At 39.6% G+C, this 13929-nt stretch overlaps 1 protein-coding gene and 1 pseudogene across 1 annotated transcript; both read left to right on the top strand.

The window, feature by feature from the left end:
• Positions 1-2592: 2592 nt before the first annotated feature.
• Positions 2593-2906, top strand: LOC148120274 (thioredoxin-like protein 4A pseudogene; annotated as a pseudogene).
• Positions 2907-3014: 108 nt separating this feature from the next.
• On the top strand, positions 3015-4303 carry LOC148120275 (N-alpha-acetyltransferase 11-like). The gene has a single exon (XM_087912268.1). It carries the CDS (start codon positions 3015-3017, stop codon positions 3672-3674), a length of 660 nt encoding a protein of 219 aa, XP_087768394.1. The 3' UTR covers positions 3675-4303.
• Positions 4304-13929: the final 9626 nt, after the last annotated feature.

The following is a 13929-nucleotide window of genomic DNA, read 5'->3' on the forward strand; positions in this document are numbered from 1 at the left end:
GGAAACAACCTAGGTGCCCCTCAATAGAAGAATGGTTAAAAAAGGTGTGGAACATATACACATTAGAGTTTTACTCAGTGGTAAAAACAATGACATCTTGAATTTTGCATGCAAATGGATGGAAATAGAAAACACTTTACTGAGTGAGGTAACCCAGACCCAAAAAGAGGAATATGGTATGTACTCACTCATAAGTGGATTCTAGCCATAGTTAAAGGTCTTTGAGCCTATAATTCATGGTCCTAGAAAAGCTAAATAAGAAGGTGAACCTGAAGAAAATCATATGGTTATCCTCCTGGATATTGGAAGTAGACAAGATTGCCAGGCAAACTAGGGTGCACGGTGCGGGTGGAAGTAAGGGGAGATGATTAGAGAGAAGGGAGAGGGGGAGTATTGGGAATGGCTTGGGGGAATGGGATTGGGGGAGAGAGGAAGGATGGATATGGGAGCAGGAAAGTATATATCTCAACTAAGGGAGCCATTTTAGGGTTTGCAAGAGACTTGTTTCAGGAGGGGTTCTCAGGCCCAAGGAGAGGTTCCCTGGGCATCAGAGGAGAGGGTGCCTGAACTGGCCTTGGCCCATAACCATACTGATGAATATTTCGCATGTCACCATAGAACCTTCATCTGGTGATGGATGGAGATAGACACATATTGGAACACTGGACTTAACTCCCTAGGTCCAAATGAGAAGCAGAAGGAGGGAGAACGTGAGCAAGAAAGGCAGGTCCTCTTTTGATTTTTAAGCAGACATTATGGCATGCTCTGAATTTAGATCATGGGAACAAGTGACTTTTAAAAGTTGACATAGAAGCAAGTTCTAAACTTGGATCTATAGAGTGTGAGAGGATGAAAGAGTGAGTAAAAGAGGGTAGGGACAATAGATTTTTGTTTTTAAAAGTCAATATTTAAATTTGAAACAAATAGCCAGTATTTGCAAAAGCATCCTAGTGCTTGTTTTTTTTCTTTTGAGGATATTTTTAATTTCAAAAGTAAAAGTCTAGTATCTAGAAATTGGATGTTAGCAGGTATATATATATTTATATTTATATATATTTATATTTATATATATATTTATATATATAAAATGTATTTTACAATATTTACTAGCTTGCCAGCTACAGAATTGTGTGCATTTGAAAATGACATGTAAACCAAACACCTTGGCAACCATAAGTCATGCTCCACCATAGTCAGAACTGAAGATCAGAAGAGTGCGCAAAGTCACCTTGGTGGTCCATGGTAACAGGTGGAGGGTGGCTCTGCATCTTATCATTGACATTAGCAGAATATTTTGAACATCTCAGAATATCCACTGCTATACACTTGGTCCAGCAAGAGTTCTGGAAAGCTAATGAAACTCAGTTTGAGTTTAACAAATATGCACATTTTGATGCATATGCAAATTCATTTCAACAACATGTGCTTTTGAAAGAATTGCTTCGTGTTTAAAAAAAAAAAGACTTCCATCATTCCCAGAAGTACTCCTAGTACAGAGACTCCTTTCATACTTTTTAAATTATTTGCAATTGAACTCAGAATGAGGATGGTCAAATAAAAATGTGAAATTCTGTCATACTTATTTGACTGCATGATAAAGATGCCTTTTAGCATGCTATTTTAAAGCTCAAGTAGTCAGAGTTTTTGTTTCCCTCCAGCAAGCATCTTTTTTGACTTTTCTTGAATTTACACATGGGAATAAATAAATTACTGTGTTTTAACAATATCAAATATTTACTTAAAATATACCTGTGCTCTCAGGAAACACCATTATCTACTTAAGTCTAGAGCAGAGAGGCAAAAGGAAATAAATCGCAAATTGTCTCACAAATTCAGTTTCAACAGACACACATCGTAGAGTTGTGTGGATTCTCAGTTAAGAGACTAGTTCATAAGAGGGAAAGGAAGGTCAAGATCACTGCACTCATTGTTTTTACTTAATTCTCCAGATGTGTTTTGTGGGTTTATTATTATTATTATTAGATTCTTAAGTTCTATTTTTTTATACAATGACCTTAATCTCAGTAAAAAGAAAAGTCCTGAACAGCTGGGACAGATGTTAAAAGAATGAGCGCTCACTAATTAGTTTCATATTGGGAAAATAAATAGTCTAATAAGGAGAGGGGGAGAGAGAGAGAGAGAGAGAGAGAGAGAGAGAGAGAGAGAGAGAGAGAGAGAGAGAGAGAGAGAGAGAGAGAGAGACTAGTTTCTAAAATGGGCATTTCCCTTCCAACTCACTCCGGGTCCTAAACTTGGCATTCCTTTCCAGCACCATTGAGACCGCCCTGAAAGACCAGGACCTCTTATGCCCCTCTGTTCCTCCTATCATAGCTTTCCTTACATCATAAGCATGTTCTTATCAAATCTATGAGCTATTTCCCAAGGTCGCTGAGAGGAAGATTTAGTGCCAATGATTAGTCCTCAATCTTGTATTATCTGATAATGACTGCATTTCTAAAAAACTTAGTCCCAAGCTTATTAGCAGCAAAAATTATAAGATTGTGGCATGGATAATAAGAAAATTCCTAGAAAAAATATTGTAGTAGTATTGCAAATGGATGCTTATGGTTTTAAACATTAGATGTGGTCAGCGCGTACGCCCGGACGTTCCGGGGCGCGGGAGGGCGCTGGTGCTGAGAGGAGTCGCGGGCGGTCGGGCAGCGTGGGCTCTCACGAGGTAGCTCGCGGCTTCCGGCCGCGCAGGCCCGCTCAAGATGTCGTACATGCTCCCGCATCTGCACAATGGCTGGCAGGTAGACCAGGCCATCCTGTCTGAGGAGGACCGCGTGGTCGTCATTCGTTTCCGACACGACTGGGACCCCACTTGCATGAAGATGGACGAGGTTCTGTACAGCATCGCCGAAAAGAAATGGAAGATAGTGGGAGATCTTTCTCATCTTGTGTGAGTCCTGTTTGGATATCCCAGCTGTTTTAAAGCAAACGGTGCTGGTGTCGCTGGTGCTCCGTGGCATCCTCTGTGGTTCTCGAGCCTGACAGGCCTGTCTACTGCCAATATGAACATCCACCGTGCTCGGCCCGATGACCTGATGAACATGCAGCACTGCAACCTGCTGTGCCTGCCCGAGAACTACCAGATGAAGTACTACTTCTACCACGGCCTCTCTTGGCCCCAGCTCTCCTACATTGCTGAGGATGAGGATGGTAAGATCGTGGGCTATGTCCTGGCCAAGATGGAGGAGGACCCTGATGATGTCCCTCATGGACACATCACCTCACTGGCTGTGAAACGTTCCCACCGGCGCCTCGGCCTGGCCCAGAAGCTGATGGACCAGGCCTCACGGGCCATGATCGAGAACTTCAGCGCCAAGTATGTATCCCTGCACGTGAGGAAGAGCAACAGGGCGGCCCTGCACCTTTATTCCAACACCCTGAACTTCCAGGTTAGTGAGGTGGAGCCCAAGTACTATGCAGATGGAGAAGATGCATACGCCATGAAACGAGATCTCTCCCAGATGGCAGAGGAGCTGAGACGGCAGCTGGTGCTGAAGAAGGGCAGATACGTGGTTCTGGCTTCCAAGGAGAATCAGGGCAGCACACTTCCTGGTTCTGAAGAGGCCGGTCAGCAGAACCTGGCCGGAGATGACAGTGGCAGTGACAGCAAAGACAGCGCTGATGTCCAAGACAGCGTACAAGACTTGGATTCCACCTCCTAGAGCCCGCTCGAGCATTGTAGGTTCTTGCATTTTAGCCACAGTTTTCTTGGGAATCCTGGCTGTGCTCTGCAGTAGCTCTGGAGTCACCCACAGTGACCCACATGACTTCTCATTGTCAGCGCTTAGCAGCCTTCCACATGGCCTAATCATGAAGGCTCTCCAGGACACAGAAGCTGCTGTGCAGGAGCCAAGGAACTTTGAGGACTGCCATGGCAGCACCGTCCTTGGCTTCTCCCACGCTGCCAGCCGCTGTATTCAGTCTGCAGTTGTCCTGTACTGATTGTGTGTATGCTGTAGGGTTTTGCCTAGAATGCCAAACAGGAAGTGGCGATAGCTCAGGAAACTCCCCAGCTTTCAGCGTTTGCCATTATTTGGGTTTTCATTTTTGAGTAAGCAGGACTATCATTAGTCCTTATGCCCTCTGCCTCTGTCTGGTGGAAGTTAGCTACTCTTGCCTTCTATGGAAACTGCCCGTGCCCTGCCCTCCCTCTTTGAAGAAAACTGTTCCCTTGTGGTGGGAGGAGATAGGTGTTGGACTTCTGCACAGGCAGAATTTGTAGATCTTAAGGCAAGGACAAGCAGAAATCATATTGTAATCTCTGACCCCCCCCAAATAAAAATATTAAAAAGGGAAAAAAAACATTAGATGTTTGCATGAAGTTATTAATAAACATTGAGGGAGGCAGTAGACACGAATTACCACACATTCTATCCAAGTAATTTTGAGGAAACCCCTAACATTATTTGTATTTTTATAAGAGTTGAAAAGATTAAATGACTTTCAGAAACCTGTGTTTGGAAAATATAGAATAGGTACTCAAAGCCAGGGTTCCACAGTAGCACTGTCTCTATTATATTGACTGTCTTGTTATAAGCATCTGGACACTTCTGTGTGAACTCCCGTGGCCATTCCATTGTTTCTTTTGGTTATAGGAATGTCTTAGAATTATGGAAAAATCTTCAAATAACATCAGAAGGGACTAGGGTGATAATTTGGGGGTTCTGAGATACAGTAACAGAAATTAGGGAAACTTTTATATTTTTCTGATGCTGAAAGACTGGGTAGAATAGAGAGGGCATGCTGCAGAAATTCTTGATCCTTAACTTTTCTAAGCTTAAAGACAGCCATTTTCCAAGGAGTTTGCATTTTTTTTCTCCTTTCATGGAGACCATGGTGAATTTATTTTGGGAAACTCTGTAATTGTGGATTTAATGGGATGTAACTATGTTCCTAGAAAAATCATGCAATCTATGCATTGACTTCAATCAGATCCTTTGGATCATGGGGGTCAACCTCTGCTCACTGAGGTAAATACATCCCCTAATGAGTAGGAAGCTTTTCTACTCTTGAATTTTTATTTTATTCTATTTTTTCCTAATGTTTAGGTTAGAATACAAATAAAATGTTTCACCACAGTGTCATTATATGTATAATTTTCTGTTTTTAATGTGAATGTATACCTTCCATATCTAATGTAATAGCCCATACTTCTTAGCTAGGTATATAAACAGTGAAATGTTTGTTGCCAAGAAAATTTGACCCATGCTTACTTCTCTTCAAGCTACACAACAGAAAAGCAAAGGACAGGAATATAAGTAAATTTAGTGTTGCACAGCTTGGATAGGACACGTAGAATAAACCTCATTAGAGGGTAATGTACACCTCTATTATTGAGGTTGTTTGTTAAGGCCAAGAAATACATATAGGACGTAGGCTTTACCTATATAGATTATCTCATCTCAGTTTTTCTGGAGAAAGTATAATGATGCGGCTAACCTGGTTTTTTTTTTTTTTCAATAAACACTTTTTTACTTCTCTATGGAACAACATGGTCCCAAGTTTTAAAACCTGAAACAGTACATCATTAGTAATAGGGTCATGGCAGTAGGCATGGGCTCCCATTGGTGCAGGCAAACAAGGCAGCAGTTGACCATGGTGTTAGACCTGTAAGGAACTTAAGTGTTTGTTTTAGACTCTAAGGGAAGCCATATGTACTCCGGGTTGTTTTGCTTTGCGTTAGAAATGTACCACAGAGGCTCATATGCTAAAAGCTTGGTGGATGGCTACTGGGGCTCTGAGAAAGTATTTAGGTCATGAGGTGTTCAACTGCATCAATGGATTTATTTATTGATGGATACATAATCAGATACTATTATCAGGTGTCGGAACGTTCAGAAATGATTCATGGTTAGAGGTAGTAGATGACAGTGTATTCATGAGCACTGTAACCTACCACACAAATCCTTCCCTCCTGGGTCCTTCTTTTTGCTGCTTCCTGAGTATAAGAAACTTCTCACGCTGTAAGTATTCTGGTTATATTTCCATGTGATACATATGTTTTTATGTTTTATTAAATACATTCAGTAAATATTTATGGAGCTCTTTTTTTCTACTAGGAACCCCGTTAGGATATTGAGATATCACAGTTGTTTTTTCTTTATATTATTTGTTGGATATTTCTGAATGAGATAAGATCATATATTCATAAACACATACTAACAACCATAGACACACACAGGGGTGGAAAGTGGACAATAGACCAAACTAATTTGGTTTTACAATATAGTAGAGAGTCTGCAAAACTTCGAAGAAAATTTTACTGATTTTGGGGAAAAGCTGATTTCTACTCAGACACCAAGTTGTGTTCTGCAAATCTATAAGGGATAGGGGAAGCTCATATATGACATTTATATTTGAGTATAATTTTTGATCTAAGCTGAAATGGAAATTTTTCTCATAGATCTCTGCGTAAGAAATCCTGAAAACTAAATCAAACATTATTTTCTAATAAAGTTTTGTAAACCACAGAAGAATTGTTGCAGTAAAGAGTTTGTTTGTTCCCTCTTCTATTGATTTATTAAGATAATTCATAACTATGAATTAAATATCTCAGGCCATACAGTTCAGAGCAGTTGTAATTTCAGAATAATTAACTATTTTGTTAGAGATCCTCTTTCAAGTATGAGCTGAATTAAACATACGCTGGCTTCATGTATGCTACCCAAACTATAAACATTTAGAGACAGCGTTTATTTGTAAAACAGAAAACAAACAAACACAAACAGCCTCTTACAGTTCAACCTGTGTTTTCCGCACTTGTGTAAAATGTACATGAATCTAATTTCAGGTGGAAGGTCCCTAGTCTTTTATTTAAAACATAAAATTCTCTTAAAAATGTTTTGGAATATATAACTTTGTGCTGATTGTTTTCCTATTGAAAGCAAACACATGTATAAAACTGAACCCAAATCTGTACTGTGGTGGTTGCAGAGCATTTAAATTTTTTCAGTGTGTATTTGTGTGTCCGTAGATATGTTTACTACATGTGTGTGGGTATTCACAGAGGCCAGAGAAAACATCAGACACCCAGGAGCTCAAGTTGCAGATGATTGGGGTTGCTGGACCTGGATGTTGATAACTGATCTCAGGTCGCCTGGAAGAATCGAAAGATATGAATTCCCCCCACCTCTGGATTTGCCTGTGTGAATAAACTTCAAAGGACCGTATCCTTGCTGTCCCATTAGCGGCACAAAGAATTGATTTACCATTTTTGTTTTGTTTTCATTTGTTTGTTTTAAACTTTTGAATAACTACAAAATAAAACAATAGCTGCTTATAGTGTGTGGTTGGGAAGAATAACTCAGGAAATACATTGTACTGAGCTTCTACATTTCTACAGCTGCAGTTTCTAAAAACAAAGAAAGCTTTTACGTTTGCTTATCCCTTTTTTACAGTTTTGCTGTATTCCCAATGTTGTGATACTGGGCATGCAATGATTACAAAACTCATATTCTGCCCCTAAAGAATAGACTATTACCCTGTGCTTCTACTTGATCTTCACCTAATATTGAACAGAAGTGAGCCCCAAATCGCCAAACTTCCCACTTCTAATGGCTGCAAATGGAATTTTCTGAAGTTGGTAGCAGAAAAGTACTACCAGCAAATCACAGAATAAATGACATTCTAGGTTATTAGCTATGGCTGAGTTCATTCCTAATGTGTATGTAGCTTGTTCTGCCAGAACCCCCTTCTCCCCTCTGCTAAGCTGTGCACTCTGCTCTCCTCTCCTCTGCTCTCCTCTCCTCTCCTCTTCTCTCCTCTCCTCTCCTCTCCTCTCTTCTCTTTTCTTCTTCTTTATTTTATTCTCCTCATTCCCTTCCTTACACTTCTTTCCTCCTTTCCTTTATTGCTTGATCTTGCTGGGCTCTTTCCTTTTCATCTTTAAACAAGATGGAACCTGCCCTACCCATTGTTAAACTCACATCCCTTCTTGGACTAATATAGTCTTCTGTGCATTTCTTGGAACACCGCCTTGCCCTTTTTGGTTCAAGACCTGCAGACATTCCACACCTCACTGGCCTGATTCAATTTTTCAGTCTGATGCCCTTCAGCTTCTGCCCTTCTTAACTCAATCTGTTGCATATTCTTTGAACTTCTTTAAAATACCTCCCAGTCTTTTTCATCAACACACACACACACACACACACACACACACACACATATGCATGCACACACACCAATGCATACATACACACACACACACACACACACACACACAAAGAGAGAGAGAGAGAGAGAGAGAGAGAGAGAGAAAGAGAGAAAGAGAGAAAGGCATACTGATCTAATCCTCTAGTAAGCTTATCTGAATGAACAACAAATATGAACTTATAAGATACATGAGAGTTAAATAATGATGCTCATCATACTCATAAGTTCTCTTATGCATTTATTGTGCATGGGAGGAATGTAAAATAGTATTTCATTTCCCATAAGCTTTCAAGATAATAAAGTATCAGTCCTCTTTATAGAATCAGAAAAACGATACATTTCACCACAAAAGTAGAATTTTTTTACAAGTATAAAGATTAGATAAGAAATCAGTTAAGGTGTGTGAGCCAGTATGAGCATATGTGTGGAGAAAGAAAACCAACACAGAATGACAACTACAGATTATGAAGAATTGGATGATGAATGAGGCCAGAGAAGAAAAATATTTGATTTGTAAAGAACTTCATATCACAATAATCCTCTTTCATACTCTCACCTGACCACTCTTCTTAAGGAACCTTCCATCTCATGTGCAATCATTAGTCTTTCCATCAAAGTGTGCTTTGCATAAATATTAGCTCATGTTCAAAGAAGCAAGAAAATATGCACTAAATTCAAATATTTTGTGTTTTCTAGGCTGGCGACACATTATATCTCTGTTTTACTCTTTCTCCCTGCCGCCCTTCAGTGTTCATAGTGATGACTTTACTATTCAGATTCAGCTAAATCCATGCCTCATTCTAAGCTGACTTCCTGGGCTTTTCAAGGAGTAGAAAACGAACAAGTCTCTTTCTCTGTTTAGCATTGCTAAATTGCCTCAAGTCTCGCCTCTGACTGTAAAGTCTATTGAAAAATTATACTTTATAGTTAATTTCTTTATTCTCCCCATTTCACTCGATGATCTCCAGTGTTTCCCTTTCCTTATATCGTACAGTAAGTTCCAGCCTTGTCTTTGTAGGTGACTGCGATCTGTTGCGGACACTTCCCAGAACCCACCCACTGCCATGCATACAACTCCATTCTTTCTTCTTTCTTGCTTTTCAGGCTTCTCTATCATTGGTTGCCCCTATGAGGTCCCTGCTAGTCTCTTGCTTCTACCTTTTCAATGAGATTGCCTGTATCCCTGGCAGAGCACAGCTCCAAGAGTCATCATCTGATCACTCACTTTTGCCAGTCAACAGTTGATGCACCGACCTTCTTAAGATTAGACATACTCAAACATGCAGGGGCTCTGAGGCACTCTCCTAGCAATGCTGCTAAGTAATTTAAGACTATATACAGGGATACTCAGGAAATATAGAAGTAGTGCCATGCTTTCTGGTCCTACACATTTTCAAAACCTAGCAGCTCCCACTCTTTCTTTTAAGCACCCACAAATAAAAATTTATTGGGATATAATTATGACAATTTATTTACCTATTTTCTGTGACTGTTTTTGTAATAAAACAACACTTTTTAGGTGTAGTAGAAGAATACAGCCTACAAATACTACCTGTGAAATAGTATCTGATCCCTTGTAGAAAATGCTTGTTGACCCTTGTTTTGGCCTAAGCTTTTGCCCATGCAACCCAAAGGTGTAAAATTGGAGGTTTATAGCTATGCAGTGCCCTCCCAGGTCAGTGTTGCTCTCTAGCCTGTGCCTCTGTGTTAAAAGCTGGATCATTTCAGTATTTTGTCCCCAGTTAATAGAAGAAACTTAAATGGCATTGTTGGTAATAATAATGATGATGATGATAATAATAATAATAATAATAATAATAACAATAAATGGTATTGTTGAGCCACATGCACCAGTCATTCAGGTCATTGGTCCAGCCATACTCACCTGGTTCCATCACTGTGCACAGTAACTGGTGGTTTATGAATATCTCTTTACAATGCTTTCACTCACACTTTGTACAATCATTTTTAAAGTTCACTTTTCTTTTTATTTTAATTTTTTATTTATTTTACATACCAACCACAGTTTTCCTACCCTACTCTCTTCCTGATCTTTCCACCTCTTCCACCCCATTCTCCCTCCACTTCTCAGAAAAGGCAAGGCCTCCCATGGGGAAGTCAACAAAGTTTGGCACATCAAATTGAGACAGCACCAAGACTCTGCCCCCTGCATCAGATCTGAGCAAGGTATCCCACCATAAGGAATGGGCTCCACAAAAGCCAGCTCATGTACAAGGGACAGATCCTGGTCCACTGCTCTTGCACCAGGAACAGATGATAGTCCCCATAAGCAGACCAAGTCATACAACTGTCACCCACATTCAGAGGACCTAGATGAGTCCAAATGCAGGCCCCCCAGCTGTTGGTCCAGACTTCTTGGTCTCCCACATGTTCAGGTCAGTTGTCTCTATGGGTTTCACTATCCATTATCTTGACTTGCCTTGCTCATATAATCCCTCATTCTCTTTGGCTGGAGTCATGGAGCTCAGTCCAGAGCTTGGCCTTATATCTCTGCATCTGCTTCCAACAATTATTGAATGAAGGTTCTATGATGCCAATTAGGTTAGTAACCAATCTGATTATAGCAGAAGGTCAGTTCAGGTATCCACTTCACTACTGCTAGGAGTCTTAGGGTCATCCTTGTGAATTCCTGGGAAATTTCTTAGCATCAGGTTTCACCATAACCCCATAATGGCTCCCTCTATAAAGGTATCTCTCTCATTGCTCCAACCCTCCCTGAATACAACCATCCCAATCCTTCATGCTCCCATCTCCCATGCCCTCCCCTCTACTTCCCCTACCCCCAATTTACCCAGGATATCTCATCTATTTTCCCTTCCTAGTATAATCCATACATTTCTCTTAGGGTTCTCCTTGTTACTTATCTTCTCTGGGGCTGTTTATTGTAGGTTGGTTCTCCTATGCTTTACATCTAATATTCACTTATGAGTAAGAATATACACTGTTTGTCTTTCTGAGTCTGGGTTACTTTACACGGGTTGATTTTTCTCATTTGTTTCCCTGGTAATTTCAATGATGTCATTGTTTTGTGTTTGTTTCTTTGTTTTGTTGGTTTTTTTTTTACAGCTGAGAAATATTTCATTGTGCAAATGTGCCACATTTTCTTTATCCATTCTTCAGTAGAGGGGCATCTACATTGTTTCCAGGTTCTTGCTTTTATGAGTAATGCTGCTATAAATATAGTTGAGCAAATTTCCTTGTGGTATGATTAAGCATCCTTTGGGTATATGCCCAAGAATGGTACAGCTGGGTCTTGAAGCACATTGAATCCCAATTTTCTGCAAAACCGCCACACTGATTTCCAAAGTGGTTGTACAACTTTGCACTCCCACCAACAGTGGAAGAGTGTTTCCCTTACTCCACATCCTTTCCAATACAAACTGTCATCAGTGTTTTTGATCTTAGCTATTCTGATAGTTGTGATATGGTATCTCAGAGTCCTTTTGATTAGCATTTCCCTGATGACAAAGGACGTGAAACAATTCTTTAAGTAGCTTTCAGTTATTTGAGATTCTTCTAATGCAAATTCTCTATTTAGATCTGGATTCCATTTTTTTTTTAAATTGTATTATTTGGTATTTTGATGTCTAGTTTCTTGCATTCTTTATATATTTTGGAGATCAGCCCTCTGTCAGATGTGGGGTTGGTGAAGAGCTTTTAGCCTTCTGCAGGCTGTAATTTTTTCTTATTTACCATGTCCTTTGCATTATAGAGGCTTCTCAGTTTCCAGAGGTCTCATTTACTAATTGTTGCTCTTAGCGTCTGTACTACTGGTGATAAATATAGAAAGTGGTTTCCTGTGCCAATGTATTAAGAGCCACTTTCTACTTTCTCTTTCATCAGGTTCAGTGTAACTAGATTTATGTTGAGGTCTTTGATCCACTTGGACTTGAGTTTTGTGTATGACGGATGATACACATGAATCTATTTGCATACTTCCTCCTGTCGACATTCAGTTATGCCAGCACTATTTGTTGAAGATGCTTTCTTTTTTCCATTGTACAATTTTGGCTTCTTTGTCAAAAATCAGGTTTTCAGAGGTGAGTGGATTAATGTCAGAGTCTTCAATTCAATTCCACTGATCCCTGTGTCTCCTTTTAGGCAAATATCAAGCTTTTAAAAATTACTATAGCTCTATAGTAGAGCTTGAAGTCAGATATGGTGATGCCTCTGGAAGTTCCTTTATTTACAGGATTTTTTTTTTAGCTCTTACTCTTGACTCTTGTATTACAGCTAAAAGTTATGGGATATGTCATCCCAAACTAAAACTAACAGAGAAATTTATTGAACTGAGACATACTAAGCTCATCTCATGGTTTATAACATAAGTAAATATGAAAATATTTAAGATACAACTCCAAAATACTGTTAGAATATTCATCTTTGAAGCAATACATACTATATATTCAGACTCACATCACCAGAATTAGAGATGTCACCCAATGGTTGAAATCAGAGTAGACATTATACATTACAAAAGGAAAGTTAATAGAGAAGTTAATTGAGACAGCAAAATATTTAAGGTGAACAAAGCTCTTTATAGGGTCAAGTTGATTAACAATGGACTTTTGCTTAGGTGAAAGAAGAGTCAATGATAATGGTTGAAATCTGTACCAAAGATCCTACTGCCACTGATGACCTAGGCTAAAATGTCTCTCAACGTAACTCATGAGAATAAATGGTACTTTCCTCTCTCTTGACTTTATTTTTCCCACTGTAAACAATTACACATAAGGCGAATAGTCAAGGCCATGCTTTGTGCATACTTTGAGAATTTAAGCAGAATGTACAAGACAACTAAACATACTACACAGTGACATTTTGACAGACATTGGTGAGTGGCTATATTTCATCAGTTTCTTAACATGTAACTCCATTATAGAATATGTAAATATTAGCTTCTGTTTTGTTTGGGGAATCCATTACATGTATGTCTTCCTGATTATGACTATAAGTTTTGAGTTAATTCTATTTGTACAACAGTGATAATTCAGGACCTGAGATGGATCACAATGCCATGGAGAATATGAGTTCACTGTTTCTTTAGCCCTAATGGTTAAAGCTGTCTCTTAGACTGAATTTAATTACCTCTCAGAGAAGTTCAGTCCAGCATTGGGTCTTAGATTTCACACATTAAACTATGATTCTTACTTCTCCCTTTCCAACAGTTTCTCCAGAAAGAGTGCACACTTTATGACTAACATTCAGACAAAGGTCCTAAAACTACTGCCTAGAGAGTACAAGGGCCCATTCTTTCTATCATCAATCTCCACTGCTAATAAACCCCTCTGCTGCAACTCCTCTGTGGGGTTATTTCTGCAGACCCAAGGGGACCCAGAGCATAGACTAAGCTCTAGGTTTCTATCTGTAGTTGCAGTTTGTCTTTTTTCTGATTTCCTCTTTAAAAGAGTTGCATGCTGTGGGGAATCCTGCTTCCTGAGACACAGATGTAATGTACTGCCAATATATTCCTGCTTCCCCAGAAGCATCAAGCCACATGCTGACTGCAGGAAAGCAATGGCAGGTGGGGTTTACAGTCTCATCTTGTGATTTTTTTTAAATCACTGTGAAGATTTTGATCACTAATTGGCAAAAATGTTAGAAAAATTTTGATTGTCATATTTCCCTGCATTGACAGTCCACTATCAAGCACAATTACAGGAGGAAAGATGAAGAAGAAAGGTTTAGGATCTGGGGGAAATGGTCAGTTAGTAAAGTACAGACCCCCCCCCCCCCCAACAAGCA

The sequence above is a fragment of the Myodes glareolus genome, chromosome 12 (genome assembly GCF_982192425.1).
Source record: "Myodes glareolus chromosome 12, mMyoGla1.1, whole genome shotgun sequence".
Taxonomy (NCBI): Eukaryota; Metazoa; Chordata; class Mammalia; order Rodentia; family Cricetidae; genus Myodes; species Myodes glareolus.

Coding starts and splice junctions, on each gene's coding strand:
- LOC148120275 (XM_087912268.1), top strand. CDS start 3,015: ATGAACATCCACCGTGCTCGGCCCGATGACCTGATGAACATGCAGCAC.